This window comes from Neoarius graeffei, chromosome 1 (assembly GCF_027579695.1).
Source record: "Neoarius graeffei isolate fNeoGra1 chromosome 1, fNeoGra1.pri, whole genome shotgun sequence".
In the NCBI taxonomy this organism is placed as follows: Eukaryota; Metazoa; Chordata; class Actinopteri; order Siluriformes; family Ariidae; genus Neoarius; species Neoarius graeffei.
In genome coordinates this window covers 73,645,418-73,663,916 of record NC_083569.1, presented here as the reverse complement: position 1 = coordinate 73,663,916, position 18,499 = coordinate 73,645,418, and the positions used below count along the sequence as shown (strand labels likewise).

The 18,499-nt window shown below is 41.2% G+C and overlaps 1 protein-coding gene across 1 annotated transcript; it reads right to left on the bottom strand.

Annotated features, from left to right (window-relative positions):
• Nucleotides 1-1,498: 1,498 nt before the first annotated feature.
• Nucleotides 1,499-18,369, bottom strand: LOC132888324 (transmembrane protein 185A-like). The gene is made up of 7 exons (XM_060924407.1): nucleotides 18,207-18,369; nucleotides 16,384-16,560; nucleotides 13,623-13,830; nucleotides 11,855-11,938; nucleotides 8,834-9,010; nucleotides 8,599-8,722; nucleotides 1,499-3,320 (listed from the first exon to the last, which is right to left on the bottom strand). The coding sequence occupies exons 1-7, from the start codon at nucleotides 18,242-18,244 to the stop codon at nucleotides 3,076-3,078; spliced, it is 1,053 nt and encodes a 350-aa protein (XP_060780390.1). The 5' UTR covers nucleotides 18,245-18,369; the 3' UTR covers nucleotides 1,499-3,075.
• Nucleotides 18,370-18,499: the final 130 nt, after the last annotated feature.

The following is an 18,499-nucleotide window of genomic DNA, read 5'->3' as shown; positions in this document are numbered from 1 at the left end:
CTTAAGAAAGCAAAGCCATGTCAAGGTTCTGCTGTTAACTGTTGTCATAGACCCCCAATGGGGAATCCTTTGCAGTTTTTCCTGGGATATTGCTCATTATGATGTCTAAGCTAGCTCACTGTACTGAACCTATAACAAGCAAACCAACGTGAGTAAATGAAGTAATGGCATAAAAAAAGGCAGCCAACACTCACTCAATATCATAATATACCATATGACCTTAGTGAACACTTGTAGTTCGGTAAGGTTAGCCATTCACTGCTTTTAAAATGAATTGCAAATGATAGAACAAGTGGAGAATCAACAAGCATTTTTCATTCAGATGGGTAACTTAGTGTGGGTGTGAAAGCTTGATGAACATCACAGGAAACAGTGACGTTTTCCCTCAAAAACAGGCTGTGTTGAGTGTAAATTGTGACTGCTGTTTATATTTTCAGTTGGTACATACAGTGGTGCTTGAAAGTTTGTGAACCTTTTAGAATTTTCTATATTTCTGCATAAATTTGACCTAAAACAACATCAGATTTTCACACAAGTCCTAAAAGTAGATAAAGAGAACCCAGTTAAACAAATGAGACAAAAATATTACACTTGGTCATTTATTTATTAGGGAAAATGATCCAATATTACATATCTGTGAGTGGCAAAAGTATGTGAACCTCTAGGATTAGCAGTTAATTTGAAGGTGAAATTAGAGTCAGGTGTTTTCAATCAATGGGATGACAATCAGGTGTGAGTGGGCACCCTGTTTTATTTAAAGAACAGGGATCTATCAAAGTCTGATCTTCACAACACATGTTTGTGGAAGTGTATCATGGCACGAACAAAGGAGATTTCTGAGGACCTCAGGAAAAGCGTTGTTGATGCTCATCAGGCTGGAAAAGGTTACAAAACCATCTCTAAAGAGTTTGGACTCCACCAATCCACAGTCAGACAGATTGTGTACAAATGGATGAAATTCAAGGCCGTTGTTACCCTCCCCAGGAGTGGTCAACCAACAAAGATCACTCCAAGAGCAAGGCGTGTAATAGTCAGCGAGGTCAAAAAGGACCTCAGGGTAACCTCTAAGCAACTGAAGGCCTCTCTCACATTGGCTAATGTTCATGAATCCATCATCAAGAGAACACTGAACAACAGTGGTGTGCATGGCAGGGTTGCAAGGAGAAAGCCACTGCTCTCCAAAAAGAACACTGCTGCTCGTCTGCAGTTTGCTAAAGATCATGTGGACAAGCCAGAAGGCTATTGGAAAAATGTTTTATGTATGGAGGACCAAAATAGAACTTTTTGGTTTAAATGAGAAGCGTTATGTTTGGAGAAAGGAAAACACTGCATTCCAGCATAAGAACCTGATCCCATCTGTGAAACATGGTGTAGTAGTATCAGGGTTTGGGCCTGTTTTGAACTGTTCAGAGACATTTTAAAATCAAAACTGCTTTTGCAGTTAGAGCCCAATCATTTCTGAACACAGACAAGTCAAGAATCGTAAAGAAATAAAATCTTACTCTCAAAAGAAGAATATTTATTAAAGAAATCACATACTGTACAATTACATATATCAGTGTTAAAATGCACATGCATAGCTCCTTACATCACCCAAACAAACATCTCTCTCTTAATTGGTTAGTTTACTGCTGAAAACCTAAATAATGAATGGTAATTAAAAATGTTTAATGTTTCTTAGTCCTAAAAGAACAGATTCAGCGTTGGTCCAGTCAAAAGACAGTAGCATGGTTAGGACGAGACTCAGACCATCCGTCTTGTACTTCCTGTAGTTTGTGGAGTTTGATTTTTTTCTTTAAATTCACCCATCAACCAGTGCTGAAAAATAGCTTGACTAAAGGGGAGACTTCCCGGAGGTGCTGTACATATGCTCAAGACAAATGAAAGCAAGTACTCATATCAATCAGAGATATCAGACTCTTTCATAGCTGTTGCATTAATTGTTTTTATAAATGTAGAGCTTCATGAAATACTGCTCGTTTGTCTCAAACTAAACTTTTAACATCATAGCCAGCTTTGGTTACCTCAAAAACGTGGGGGGGGGACTTGATTTTTTTCCAGTACTGTACAAAAGTCTTGGGAAATGCTGTAGATCAAAAATGGCTGAAAAATAATTAAAAATGTTTCAATATTAAAAAAAAAAAAAAAAAAAAAAAAACAGCAGTAAGCCATAATAAATGAAAGTCAGTATTTTGGTGTGAGACGACCCTTTGCTTTAAAAAAAAAAGTCTCCGGTACAATGAGTGCAGATTTATAAGGAAATGAGCTGTAGGTTTTACTGAGCATCTTGCAGAAGCAGCCACAGTTCTTCTGGACACTTTGACTCTCACACTCCCTTCTTCATTTTGCACCAAAACCCAGTAGCCTTCATTATGTTTTCTTTTTTAATCTGAAAAGTCGTCTCTTATGTAATATGCTGCTCAGATACAAACTTCTTTTTCCTGTAACATTTAATTTTGTGCTGGAAAATGAATGTTTGGACTCGTTTGTATAAAGAAAAAAAAGGGTTCCTCAGACGTTTGTACAGTACTGTATAAACAAATTCTCACTAGTCAGGGAACAGCAGTAGGTGTGTAAATCCCAGATCTCACAATACATCCATTGTAATTGTAAAGGAAACGAAGTTCAGTGCATAAAGTCTCAAACATTTCTTAAAAAAAATATATATATGCTGAACACAGAAATGTCACTGAATGAAGACAGACAAAAATGATACAAGTTTTAGGCTCTCAATCAGCAGACCTGTGCTGAAAGTAGACTTGGGAGCTGGATTTAGCAGTTTTAGACTTTATAATTGACTGAATTTTCTTTTCGACAAAAGAAAGTGTTTATGGAATATTATAATTGACTATAAGGTAGTCTAAAATTCCACATTACACAGTTGAATTGCTATCTTCAGATCGATGGCTCCAATACTGATACCAGCTCTTTATAATTTCCCATTTTATCCTTGATATATCATCAAGTATACCTGAATTATAATAGTTTAAAAAAAAACATGTAACAAAGCAAGTGCTGGTTCCCGGCCTCCTCCTGGAACGTCTGTACAGTTCTTGAAGAAAATTGTAGTTACCTTCAGTCAGGTATGTCTATAGACAGTTTAGGGGGAGGGTCAAAGTATTTCCCAGGGAATGGCATGATCTCTACTCCTTTGTGGAAGAACATAGGGGCAACTTTCAAAGGTTCTGGGGCAGTACGCGTCTCCTCGAGGGTGTCGGAGTCATCATGCTGCAGGCTGTAGGAGATGTTGCCGTACTCTCGCAGAAGAGGGAAGAGCTCCAGAAGGAAATGGCAGAAGTCTTTGCGGATGCCAAACCACCCTGTGTAACCATGTACAAAGGAGTTAGAGCTGAGAAATTCAGTGCAGTGTTTTCATATTCATAGCATCGATCTTGTGATCAGAATGGCAACAAAAAACAACAAAACATTACTCAGCCTAAATACCACTTAGAGCACTTTTCCAGCAGACCATAAGACTCGGCTCACTTGCTAACTTATTTGCACTCTATTATTAGCACCTGTACATCTACTCATTCATGCAGTGATCTAACCAGCCAATCATGTGGTAGCAGTGCAATGCATAAAATCATGCAGATTCAGGCCAGCAGCTTCAGGTAATGTTCACATCAACCACCAGAATGGGGGAAAATGTGATCTGTGATTTTGACCGTAGCATGATTGCTGGCCAGACAGGATGGTTTAAGCAATTCCATCACTACTGAGCTCCTGGGATTTTCACACACACACACACACACACACACACACACAACGGTCTCTTGCGTTTACTCAAAATGGTGCGGGGGGGATCAACGCCTTGTTGATAAGAGCGGTAAATGGAGAATGGCCAGACTGGTTTGAGCTGACAGAAAGCCTACAGTAACTCACATAACCACTCTGTACATTTGTGATGAACAGAAAAGCATCCCAGAATACACAACACATAAAACCTTGAGGCAGATGAGCGACAACGGCAGACGACCAGGTCAGGCTCCAAGAACAGAAAGCTGAGGCTGCAGTGGGTACAGGATCACCAAAACTGGACAGCTGAAGACTGGAAAAACATAGCATGGGCTGATGAATCTTGATTTCTACTGAGGCTCACTGATGGCAGGATCAGAACCTGGTGCCTGCAGCATGAATCCATGGACCCAATTTGCCTTGTGTCAACAGTCCAGGCTGGTGGAGGTGGTGTAATGGTGTGGGGAATGTTTTTCTTGGCCCACTTTGGACTCATTAATACTAATCCACCATCACTTGAATGCCACAGCTGATTTGAGTATTGCTGCTGATCATGTGCATCCCTTCGTGGCTGCAATTTACTCAACTTCTAATGGAAGCTTCCAGCATGATAATGCAGCATGTCACAAAGCAAAATTCATCTCAAACTGGTTTCATGAATATGACAATGCTCTTCAGTGGCCTTTCCTGTCACCAGATCTGAGTCCAATAGAACACCTTTACACAGCATGAAAATGAAAAATCTGTAGGAATTGTGTGATGCAATCATGTCAACATGGTCCAGAATCTCAAAGGAATGTTTCCAGTGTCTTGTGGAATCTATGCCATCTATACCCCTCATCCCTCTCGGGGGGGGGTCAAAATGTTGAGAGTGCAATGCTGCACAGTAGGGCTGCTCGATATTGGAAAAAATCAATATCACGATTTTTTCAGTAAATATCGATATCGCGATTTTTAAAACGATATTTATACACCTTTTTTTTTAAAGCCCCGATCATCAACACCCGAGGCACCGGGCCACATTTTTATAGTACAGGCCTCATAGGCTACCTGTCAACCCTTCCCGTTGTACCCTGAAACGCCTTTTACTTAAACTATTTACTGTGCAAGCGCGTACTTTGCATAGGTCCTATAGCCTGCACAAGGCTCACGTTCTCCTCACTCAACATTTCCGATCACAGAGGATGGAGCCAGCGCTGGTATTACCAGTGATTACTGCGTAACGTCCACACTGGCTCGTAGCCAGCCAAGGATAAAATCTCTCTCTCACACACACTACAACGTAAGCTTGTGTGTTGTTAAGACACCAACATTAAACACGCACACACACGGACTGGCCATTGGGAGTAGCGGGAGTTTTCCCGGTGGTTCAGTGTGGGCCGGCGGAGAAAAAAACCCAAAACAAAACAGTTGCGCGCTGGCCTTTAATATGATAAGCAATGTTAACAGTTTCTTTAAGAAACTGTTAACATTGCTTATCATATTAAAGGCCAGCGCGCAACTGTTTTGTTTTTTTCTCCGCCGGCACACCGGGAAAACTCCCGCTACTCCCGATGGCCAGTCCGTGTGTGAACACACACAATATAGAGACAAGTCCTTAAGAATTAACATACATGAAAATAGCTCAGCGGCATGTAAACATTCCCTGAAAGTGTAGGTGGCACTGCGGCTAGATGCTACGTGAAATGGCACGAGGCAAACACCATGCGTCGCTCAGTCAACAGACAAAATCCACGAACCCAGTAGTCCTCCTACTACTGTGGGTTAGTGTTCTGTGGCCAAAAGCACCCTACGCACAGTCATTCCAAAACATCCCCACTAGTTGCAGGTTATGTCTCAAATACAGATATGCGTTGTGGATTAAGCGATCTATTTTCAAGCATCAGGCTTCTCTTCCTTCATCTTCCAAATGTGGACTCCGCTATCTTTTTGGCATGTCAGCATTGAAACACCATTTGCAGAGATATTTCACTCGCCATTAAGAAAAGTAAAAGCAACACATGATTAGGGCTACATGATTAGCTGGGGGACACCGTTTTAAGCACACGGAATTTTAAAAACAATGTAATTACATCTGAGTCCGTCTACATAGCGCAATAAACCCGTCCTTAGCAGAACCTACTTCAAAGCATGATGCTAGCTGCAGATGCACAAGTCAAAATCAAATGAACCCAAGTAAACATACCGCGGCGGGCAACATTAATAACCAAATTGCCTTACCTTAAAACGCTGCCTTGACCACAGGACGACTCGCAATTATTCCACTTAAATCCACACGGTTTAACACATCTAACACGGCTAGCAAGCTGGATATGTGCTAATATTGTTGTGCTTGTTTTCTTCCGTAGATGCCATTTTTACATTACCCAGTCCCACATCCAAAAATATGACGTAAATATATGTTAATTGTATTATTATAACTATTAGCAAGCAAATCAAACAACATATTAAGAAATCAATATATCAAATCACCCGACACGTATGAAAACAGAAGAACTGATTTTTTACTGTTGCGGAGATATCGCGGGAGTAGAATGGATGACGTATACAAGGCTACGGTGTGCCTTAGGGGACAGAAGGGTTGTTTTACCTTACAAATGACAAAAAATCGTTTCATATCGATATTATGAATTTTGATATCGTTTGACACCAATATCGATATCGTGATAAAAATACGATATATTGCACAGCTCTACTGCACAGTTTTCAACCTCAGTAGTCACCATCTTGGCTATGTAACAGAAGGGGAGGGACCACCGACCTATTTTCAGCCAGTCGGAGAAGGGCACGTTGTTGATGCCAACATAATTTCCATGTTGCGTGAAATCTCTTTGCACATATGCAAGGAACATTAAAAACACGCTCATTTTTAAGAGGTGAGCAAAAAAGCCGGCAGATATTTTTTGGTGGGTTATGCGACAACCTGTGGTCAAACATTGCGATCGTCATTTCCGTTACATGCACAACTTGCCGTGTTCGATTTGAGACAACACTAGCCTGTCAAAATTCATGCACTACACAAGTAACTACATAGTGTGCACAGTGTACTACATGGAAGTACACAAATTGAGACATGGTGTTAATACCAGAACGTCAGTGGCGTAGTAGTTCATCTAGCCTGCCATCAAAACAACCAAAACATCAAAGAGAACTGAAATGTGACAACATGAGCGAGGACCAACCTCCACGACAAACTGTTTACAACAGGAAAATCAACAAAAGGACTAAATTTTGTTCTCCGAGGAAAGATCTACCCAAAACATCAATCAGAACTAAATTCGCATGATGAGAGAGGAGGTACAATTCTAGTCAGAAGAAAATGTGTTAAGTCAACTCAATTACTAATTTGTTAGAAAAAAAACAAAACGATGACAATACAATGACTAAGTTGTACAGAAGGTCTAGTTCTTTCAAATAAAACAAATCAGAACTGAAATCCATTGAGAACAGAGGGAGGAGACACGATTGAGCTGAAAATAAACAAAAAGTTGTCAACAAATTGTTGATTTTCCTGTTGTAAACAAACAAATGACCAAGTTTTGTTCCTCAAGGGAAGATCTACCCAAAACATCAATCAGAACTGAAATCACATGATAAATGAGAGACGAGATACAATTCTAATGAGAGGCCTGGAAAATTTGTTAATATGGCCTAATTACTAACTCGTTAGCAAAAAAATTTGACAAAACAACCACCAAGTTTTGTGCGGAGTGATGAGTTCCTTCAAATAAAACAATTGGAACGGAAATCCGTGGAGAACTGACAGAGGAGATACGATTTAACTGAACTGTGGACAACGGACGACATGCCATGGCAACAGCTCATGGGCCTTATGGCCAGATGAGCTTTTTTAAAAAAAAAATTCTGCCATCTTGAAGTTAGGCTGAATTACAAATACAAATGACAACTTTTTTTATTTTACTTGGACAAACATAATGGAGTTGTACATCCTCCATGCACAGTAGATTCAAAAACAGAATCCAGAAGCCACATATGCCGCTTTTCCACTACAAACGCGGCTGAGTCGGGCTGAGCCGTGCCGTGCTGAGTCGAGCTGAGCGGGGCTGTTGGAGTTGCATTTCGACTACAACCGCGCTGAACCGTGCTGGCTGGAAGTGGGTGGACACATTGGGTGGAGTTAGCGAAAGTGGGTGGACGTCACGTGATGTCGTTAAGCAGTGCAAACAGTGACATCAGTGAGCTTTTAAGCGGTAGTCTCATGACCCGGATAGTAAACAATAAACATGGAGGACATGGAGTCGTTAGTGTTGCTGGTCTTGGTGCTGTGGCTTGTTGTCACCGACAACGCCAACAGATACTGGCAAGAGCGTATAGATGAGGCGAGGCGCATAAGGCTTCATAATTCTCGTAATTCTCCTTCTTCCGGGTTTGCGGTGTTTACAGATCCCAGCGTGCTCGCGGGGCGTGTGTGGGCATGTGAGGACACTCCTCCTCACCAATCAGTGCACAGGGGAGTGTCTGCTCACGCCCCCAGCCTCACTCGGCACGGTTTGGCTCGCTTCAGCCCCACTCCAAAACCGTGCGAGTTTTAGGGGCTAAGCAGGGCTGAAGCGAGCCGAGTTGTGCTGTTTTTTGGTAGTCGAAACGCGAGCCGTGTCGGGCTGAAGTGAGCTGAAGTGAGCTGAAAAAGGGTAGTGGAAAAGGGCCAATACAGTACTAGTTTATCAGTAGTTACCACCACCATCTCCAACACTCGTGACTTGTATTATGGGATGAAAGAAATGATACAGACTTGACCAGGATATGGATAATCCTGGATTCAGGTTAGCTGGAGTGCTACGTCACATGGTTCGGTGGAAAAGCATTATAATACAATCGCTTAAGACAGTAATTACTCACAGTGATTCCCGCCTTTCTGCCCAAAGGTGCTGGCTGTGAGAGTGACCAACGAGACCCATAAAGGCACAAAGAGAGACACATAACTCAATTTGTTATGTCCATCCAGTTTATGAACCAGCAAGATCTGAAGGAGAGAACAAACCCAGGTTAGTTTTATAATGAAGGCCTCAATGGACAATCATGCTAGTACTGCTTTAACCTGCACAATTTATAGAGTCTGCAGAATATAAGGCACCTCAAAGATCAGGAGTGGCACCACAATAGTTATCCAGCTCACAGCCATGGTGATGTAAGTGCGACGCTGCTCGGCGATGATGTCCACAGAGCGCAGGAAGAGCATGGACCAGATTATATAGTAGAGCACGACCAGACACAGGAAAGACATGAGGATCCACAGTGGCACACACACCACCTACACAGAAGACAATAGAAATACTTTTCAATAGTTCATCGCCATATGAGCTTCACAATTCTGACAAGAGAAATGTAATCAGAAAAAAAAAAGAACAAGAATGATGCCTCTTACAAATTTCTGTTTGTGGTTTTCATAAAATGTCATTCGTTTTATAATAAAATTAACATTTGAACAGAGTACTCCACTTTTCACGTGGAGCGCTTCAGGTTTTCTTAAATTCAAGGAAATGTTTTCACTAAATTAATTCGTGGTATGTATGAGGTCAGTTACTGATATCACAAAATAAGCTCTATGGCTTTTCAATATGCAAATTATTAGACAATTACAGGTGCCTGAAAACTTATAGCCACTACATCTGCTTACTAAGCAATTATTCTATCCACATTCACTGGATATGAGCAATCACACTACTTGATTGGCTACTCTACTACTAGGCTATCAGCTCATATACTGTGAGTAGAGTAAAACAAAATGGCGGCCTGTTGCTGAACCAACTGAGGACGATATAAAAACTACTCGAAAACAAAACCAAAAAAACCCAAACAAACAAACAAACAAACAAAATATGGAATTAGATAATTTGATGGTAAGAACATACATATATACATTATATATATGTACATGGCTTATAGCCAACTCTGTGCTATACACCTCATCAGCTATCAGCTCATCTACGACTCGATTTCGTGGAATAACTATTACAGGGATGAGAGTGGGTGGTCATCAAAAAAAGCAGAAAACGAAGCCAACGGGGGTGGGGGGGTGGGTCTGGGAGGGATGCCCCCCCCAGGAAAATTTTGAAAAATAAGGCCTTACAAACCACTTTTCCTGCAATCTGAGCTGTGGTAGATTAAAAAAAAAATCTGTTGTCTTTTTTATAAATTTACATGAAAATAGGTTTCAAATCAATAGGAGTATTGTTTGAATTCAAAATAAAATCACATTCTACATTCAAGGGTATGGTTATAATTCATGATCAACAAAAATGACAAACTAAATTCACACTGAACTTAAGTTCTATTAATTATCAAAATGTTAATATATTAAACAGGGATGTGATTTGGGGCTGGTGAAATTATCTGAAAATTTTAGCCGGGGGTCTGGGGGCCGCAGGCCCCCAGCTGGTCCAGGGCAGCGGCCTGGTGGGGGGACAAGGGGGGAAGCCCCCCGAAGCTCCGGGGTTCTGGGGTTTTCTGACTTAAAAATTGTACTAAAATGGCAAGCAAACACACAAGAAAAAACTTGTCATGATTAACAAATTCAAGCCAATTTAACGGTCAACATGCAACTCTAACACACACACTCTCGCTCACTCTCACACACACACACTCACTCACACACTCTCTCACTCACACACACACACACACACTCTCTCTCTCTCTCACTCACTCTCACACACACACTCACTCACACACACACCCCAAAGAACCAGCGCGAGCAGGGCCCGCTAGCCCCGCGCCTTGTGACGTAATTCGCCCCGAGGCGAGCCGCGGTTTTTCTCCAACCATTCCCAGTGGAACTTTTTTCTCACTATTCTGTCGATTTCTTTAACTCGATTTGCATCTTTACGCTCGATCACGGAGGCTGCCATCTTTCAACTCTTTGTTTGAAGCGAGCTTACGTACAGCTATCTAACAAGCGCGTTCATTGGTTGTTACAGAGCGATGAGCCAATCACGTACCTCATTTCATCTCATTGACGTAATTACGTCATTTACGCAATTATGTCATTGAGATGAAACGAGGTACGTGATTGGCTCATCGCTTTGTAACAACCAATGAACGCGCTTGTTAGATAGCTGTACGTAAGCTCGCTTCAAACAAAGAGTTGAAAGATGGCAGCCTCCGTGATCGAGGCGTAAAGATGCAAATCCGAGGCTACCATCTTTCAAACAAAGTCGGAACGAATAGGATACGAATGTGGATGAGGGAAAAATCGGAAAAAAAATTTTTCTTCAAGTTTTGAGGTGAAAAAAGCGGAATTCCGCGAATTCGCGGAAAAATCACATCCCTGATTAAATAAAATTTCTTAGGGTGACTCTCCCCATGTCCTCATTAGTTGCATATGATTTCTTCAAAAAGTCTTTTGAAATATTTAAGTTTTCAAAACTGTCAGCATTAATTCAGATTTACTGACTGTCATATACATGTTCAATGTATTAAATCAAACGAATGCTAAGTTTATGGGATAAACTTAAAAAAAAAAAAGCCGATATGAAAGAGAAACGTATTTTTGAAGAGCAGCGACGATGAACATGGGCAAGTTGCAAGTTTCGATAAAATAGAACGGATGTGGGTACTTTTGTAAGAACTGTTATGATTGGCCATCATGCTCTTGCCATCGATGTTTCGGCCAATTACATTGTAGATAACACGTATTCTACCACGAGACTTAGCGAGACTAAAGATGACGAAAATGTAAACATGTAACATCGTCGTAGGAATGAATTACGCTTGAGTATCACGAAGGAACATACCCCAACCCCCCTCAATAAATGAAAAAAAAAAATCTCAACAGATTTGGCATAATATAAAAAGGTCGATTTTTACTCAGAAAAAGCGGAAATCTGCCGAAAAGCGGAAAACTCTCATCCCTGCTATTAAATGTTTCATCAACAAAATCATAGTTGTTGCGGTGCATATTGTTAAGTTTACCTGCTATAATATAAAATCACTCAGAATATGACAATGCAAATTCATGGACATTTATAAATCTGACTTTTTTCAAATCAGGATAAAGGTGTAGAAAGGGTCCCATTTTTAGTAGTTTCTTCATCATTATCTTTGTTTCCCCAATTTGTCAAAAATCTGTTTTTAATGATTCAGTGCGTGTATGTCTTACCAACCAGTCCCAGGTGATGATTTTGTCTAGTCGTAAAGCAATGAAAATAAACTGGAGAATGTTGACTGAGCACATTATCTCCAACTGAGAAAAGAAAAATGTGAAGACGGACATGTGAGTCAGTTCACTTTTACTTAATTCTACTTAAAATGCACCAGCCACAAGAAACTGTCAGTGCACTCAACAAATAAACAGGGTCATGAAGAAAAGTAACATACGTACATGAATATATAGAGCATGTTACAGAATGGCGCAAAGATATGAAGTTTACCTTCGAGTGGTGAATGTATAGATCACGAGTGAGCAAACCAAACGAGTGAAAAAATTTTCAACACGAGAAGATAAACCGCACCACCGTGTAATGTTCTTTATATTATATGGACACATCCACAAAAAATATGCAAGTTAATCAAAAAGAATTTTAATTTTGAACCGGTTCACCATTCTGACAACGGGTGTCTAATCAGTAGGAAAACACTGGGAGTGACATTATAGGAGTGAAATATCGGAAAATCAGGAAGTATGCCACTCAGATCCGCGATGTACTTTGTATGAAAAATGCGAGTTTTTCAACACGAGAAGATAAACATCATATCTCCAAGCAAACGTGTGATTTTATTATGTAGACACATTCATAAACAAAAAAAGTACCCAAATTTATCAAAACACTTCATCGATTTCCTCATGAGTGACAGATCAAGATGTGTGTCACCGTTTTGGTCCTCCATTTCCCGGATGGAGCTCGTTTGAGAAATACGAGTGGCGTATTTCCCAGTAAAACACTTGTGTCTGTGTAATATATACATTTATTTCCACAGTGATGTTGAATTATTAATTTTAAGTAGTTGATTAATTTTCTACAACAGGAGCTTTGACACTAGTATCAGGTGCAAGACAAATCACAGGCTTATGTTAATGGACTCGTTCTAATTATTTTATTTAATCTAATTATTATTATTTATATAGCAAAAGCTATTTCTGAGGGATTTGTATAGAAGATGATCAACATAAATCTAAGATTAATAAACAAAAAAAATGTTATGTATAATATATATGAAGCATAAATACTCATGGTATGATAGTTATTTAAATAAATAAATAAATAAATAAATAAATATTTTTTAGGAGTCGCCAGCATCAGTGCTTTGTAACAGTCAGAGATAAAGCTGTAACTAAAGTTTCCTGACATGTGAAAGTCTTCAGGACTGATGGCTTTGAGGTTTCTTGGTAATAAGCAAATACAACGTCCCATCATTCATTATTTTCCCCTGTAATGTTTTCTCTCATCTCATCATCTCTAGCTGCTTTATCTTGTCCTACAGGGTCGCAGGCAAGCTGGAGCCTATCCCAGCTGACTACAGGCGAAAGGCGGGGTACACCCTGGACAAGTCGCCAGGTCATCACAGGGCTGACACATAGACACAGACAACCATTCACACTCACATTCACACCTACGCTCAATTTAGAGTCGCCAGTTAACCTAACCTGCATGTCTTTGGACTGTGGGGGAAACCGAAGCACCCGGAGGAAACCCACGCGGACACGGGGAGAACATGCTAACTCCGCACAGAAAGGCCCTCGCCGGCCACGGGGCTCGAACCCAGACCTTCTTGCTGTGAGGCGACAGCGCTAACCACTACACCACCGTGCCGCCCACACAATGAAGTTACAAAGGTAAGAATTCACAAAATAACTTAATTGACTGATGTGGACATCTTAATTAAAATGTACATATTGGCAACTTTAATTGTGCATGATAATTTCATACCTCCAGTGAGCGGTCATGGCGGAACCCCCACACACAAGCAGCCACTGACAGAGGTGAAGCAAAGAAGAGGGGCATGAAGACGAGCAGCCAGATGTAGGAGCCCCTCTCGAGTCTGTCACACACCAGCACTTCAAACATCAGCAGCAGAATGTGAATGGTCACTGCTATCAACATGGCTTTGAATTCCACATGTGTCTCACCCTCGGCTCTGTATACGTGCGAGCACGCATGCGCACGCACGCACACACACACAGAGAAAAGAATTTATTATAACTTAATCAAATTTTAAGCAATTGTAAACAAAAACAAACTATAACTGAATACACACTTCATTACTTTCTACAGAGGACCACAACGGAAATAAGTTTATTGCTTTTTTGCGTTATCGTTGACAATGTATTGTTTTTATTAATGTATTTCATATACATGTACTTTTATTGCCAAATAAATCAAATTAAAAAAAATTTAATATATGTTTCTATGTATGGGTTTTAAAGAACACTTCAGCTCAATGGTTTTTACATCCTTCAAGCTCTCATTTAAAGAGATGCTTTAAAAAAAACTGCAATATAGTACTGAAGGGCTCTTTCTGTTGTGCAATATACAGAATGACTATAAAGTTGACTGACTCATATTTATTTATATAAAATTAACAAAGTCTCTTACAGATAGCTTAATAGAATGGAGCGAGAAGGCCAGAAGGAAAATTAGAGAACAAGATAAAGGGCCTGGAAACTGAAAGTCACTGAATGGAAGGTGAAAACATTGCTCTTCTTCTCATCCTTCTTTCCTTTCCACTGTATAATATGTGCATGTCCACACACACTCAGAAAACAAAAGTACATTATTGTACAACCCCGATTCCAAAAAAGTTGGGACAAAGTACAAATTGTACATAAAAACGGAATGCAATAATTTACAAATCTCAAAAACTGATATTGTATTCACAACAGAACATAGACAACATATCAAATGTCGAAAGTGAAACATTTTGAAATTTCATGCCAAATATTGGCTCATTTGAAATTTCATGACAGCAACACATCTCAAAAAAGTTGGGACAGGGGCAATAAGAGGCTGGAAAAGTTAAAGGTACAAAAAAGGAACAGCTGGACGACCAAATTGCAACTCATTAGGTCAATTGGCAATAGATCATTAACATGACTGGGTATAAAAAGAGCATCTTGGAGTGGCAGCGGCTCTCAGAAGTAAAGATGGGAAGAGGATCACCAATCCCCCTAATTCTGCGCCGACAAATAGTGGAGCAATATCAGAAAGGAGTTCGACAGTGTAAAATTGCAAAGAGTTTGAACATATCATCATCTACAGTGCATATCATCAAAAGATTCAGAGAATCTGGAAGAATCTCTGTGCATAAGGGTCAAGGCCGGAAAACCATACTGGGTGGCCGTGATCTTCGGGCCCTTAGACGGCACTGCATCACATACAGGCATGCTTCTGTATTGGAAATCACAAAATGGGCTCAGGAATATTTCCAGAGAACATTATCTGTGAACACAATTCACCGTGCCATCCGCCGTTGCCAGCTAAAACTCTATAGTTCAAAGAAGAAGCCGTATCTAAACATGATCCAGAAGTGCAGACGTCTTCTCTGGGCCAAGGCTCATTTAAAATGGACTGTGGCAAAGTGGAAAACTGTTCTGTGGTCAGACGAATCAAAATTTGAAGTTCTTTATGGAAATCAGGGACGCCGTGTCATTTGGACCAAAGAGGAGAAGGACGACCCAAGTTGTTATCAGCGCTCAGTTCAGAAGCCTGCATCTCTGATGGTATGGGGTTGCATTAGTGCGTGTGACATGGGCAGCTTACACATCTGGAAAGACACCATCAATGCTGAAAGGTATATCCAGGTTCTAGAGCAACATATGCTCCCATCCAGACGACGTCTCTTTCAGGGAAGACCTTGCATTTTCCAACATGGCAATGCCAAACCACATACTGCATCAATTACAGCATCATGGCTGCGTAGAAGAAGGGTCCGGGTACTGAACTGGCCAGCCTGCAGTCCAGATCTTTCACCCATAGAAAACATTTGGCGCATCATAAAACGGAAGATACGACAAAAAAGACCTAAGACAGTTGAGCAACTAGAATCCTACATTAGACAAGAATGGGTTAACATTCCTATCCCTAAACTTGAGCAACTTGTCTCCTCAGTCCCCAGACGTTTACAGACTGTTGTAAAGAGAAAAGGGGATGTCTCACAGTGGTAAACATGACCTTGTCCCAACTTTTTTGAGATGTGTTGTTGTCATGAAATTTAAAATCACCTAATTTTTCTCTTTAAATGATACATTTTCTCCGTTTAAACATTTGATATGTCATCTATGTTCTATTCTGAATAAAATATGGAATTTTGAAACTTCCACATCATTGCATTCCGTTTTTATTTACAATTTGTACTTTGTCCCAACTTTTTTGGAATCGAGGTTGTACCTTTAGGGGTATGTCACTGGGGCAGCACCCTCTAAGGTACTCAATTGTACCCTTTATATACTGCTTGGGAAAATGTGTGTACCTTTTTGGCCCTGAAGTCCAATAATGAGCCCTTGGGGGATAGAAATGGACTCCTACTGTACCCCTATTTCTGACAGTGTGGGCAAAATGGTTATAGAGGGAGGTTTGGGTGAATGGAGTGGAATTGAAGGAAAGGGTGAAATTGTACTGAGCTTCAATTTGCAATAACTGATAATAATAACAACCGCTTACAGCAGCCCCAAGTCTTGTGTTTGTAACACACCTGTAACGCGGGTTACTTGCCCACACACCAGTCCCAACGGAGGCTCCGATGACAACCATGAGCTTCCAGAGCCAGATGGGTGTGAACACTGCCCAGTAACTCCACTGGATAAATCCATCCAGCTTCAGAGCCAGCAAGATGGAGAACAGCAAAAGGGAGGTATAGATGAGGAATTTGCTGCAAGAGAAGTAACATGTTTAGATCAATATTACATGACATTCCAGGCATTTAGCAGACGCTCTTATCCAGAGCGACATACAGCGTACCCAGAGCAGCCTGGGGAGCAGTTAGGGGTTAGGTGCCTTGCTCAAGGGCACTTCAGTCATTCCTGCTGGTCCAGGGAATCAAACCAATGACCTTTTGGTCCCAAAGCTAATCATTAGGCCATGGCTTCCCACATTATTACAAAATCTGCACCATCATTTCCTGGAATCCTGGAAAAGCCCTCTGAGGTTCATGATCAAAAATAATCTCCAGCCTTCACTACGACACCATGATTTACAATATACAAGAAGGGGATTTAAATTTTTCCTGTGAACTGTTAACCAGGGCTGCCCTTTATCACAGGTTCTGTTCATAACTTTTATGGACAGAATTTCTAGGCACAGCCAAGGGGTGGACGGTGTCCAGTTTGGTGGCAGCAGGATCACGTCTCTGCTTTTTGCGGATAATGTGGTCATGTTGGCTTCATCAATCTGTGACTTACAGCATGCGCTGGGACGGTTTGCAGCCGAGTGCGAAGCGGCTGGGATGAGGATCAGCACCTCCAAGTCCATGGCCATGGAGCTCAGCCGGAAACGGGTGGAGTGCCTACTCTGGGTCAGGGGGTAGTTGCTACCTAAAGTGGAAGAGTTTAAGTATCTCGTGGTTTTGGACAGACGGATTGGGACAGCATCAGCGGTGATGCGGACGCTAAACCGGTCTGTGGTGGTAAAGAGAGAGCTGAGCCAAAAGGCAAAGCTCTTAATTTACTGGTCCATCTATGTTCCTACTCTCACGAGCTATGGGTAGTGACCGAAAGAACGAGATCGCAGATACAAGCGGTAGAAATGAGTTTTCTCAGCAGGGTAGCTGGGCTCTCCCTTAGAGACAGGGTGAGAAGCTTGGTCACTCGGGAGAGACTCGGAGTAGAACTGCTGCTTCTCCACATCAAAAGGAGTCAGTTGAGGTGGTTCGGGCACCTTGTCAGGATGCCCCCGGACGCCTCCCAAGGGAGGTTTTCTGGGCATGCCCCACCGGGAAGAGACCCCAGAGCAGACCCAGGACACGCTGGAGAGATTACATCTCTCGGCTGGCCTGGGAACGCCTCGGTATTCCTCCGGAAGAGCTGGTGGAGGTGGCTGGTGAGAAGGAGGTCTGGGCTGCTCTGCTTAGGCTGCTACCCCCATGACCCGGACAAGTGGTAGAAGATGGATGGATGGATGGATGGATGGATGGAACCATCATTACAAACAACTACAGTAGAAATAATATTAGGAAATTACAGTGTCAACAGAAACAACTAAATTTCACATTTCTCTATAATAGACATACAGTGCGTTACAAAGAGAGGAGGCTTTAATAACATTACTTCCTGCTGTTCTGTATAGTGCAAAACATATTATTTATGTTGTATGTGAACAAAGACAAACCCTGTACCTCTACAGCAGCACAGCCATCTAGGGAGGATTGATCCACTTATAAAATTACATCTGGATAAACAACTTCATAACTTTTATGGTAACGTTTTGTTTGTTTGAATTATAGCAAAATGCTCGCAATGTTACATCACACAGTTTGGGATGTGAACCAGGAGTTTAGTCTGTAACTCAGTTTCCACTTACCTGGGATTAAAATCCTGGAAAAGCCCTCTGAGGTTCATGATCAAAAATAATCCCCAGCCTTCACTACGACACCATGATTTACAATATACAAGAAGAGGGTTTTAATTTTTCCTGTGAACTGCTAACCAGCAGGTTTGTTTTTGAACGTCTGCTTCCGTTTCCGTATTGTTACTGTTCCGGTACAATAGCATTATGGGTAAACCAGACAAGTTAAAAGCTCGTTCTTATTACTTGACTCGACTCACCCGGAAGAACCGACTCTTTCGATTCCCCAAACGACTCAGTTATTTATT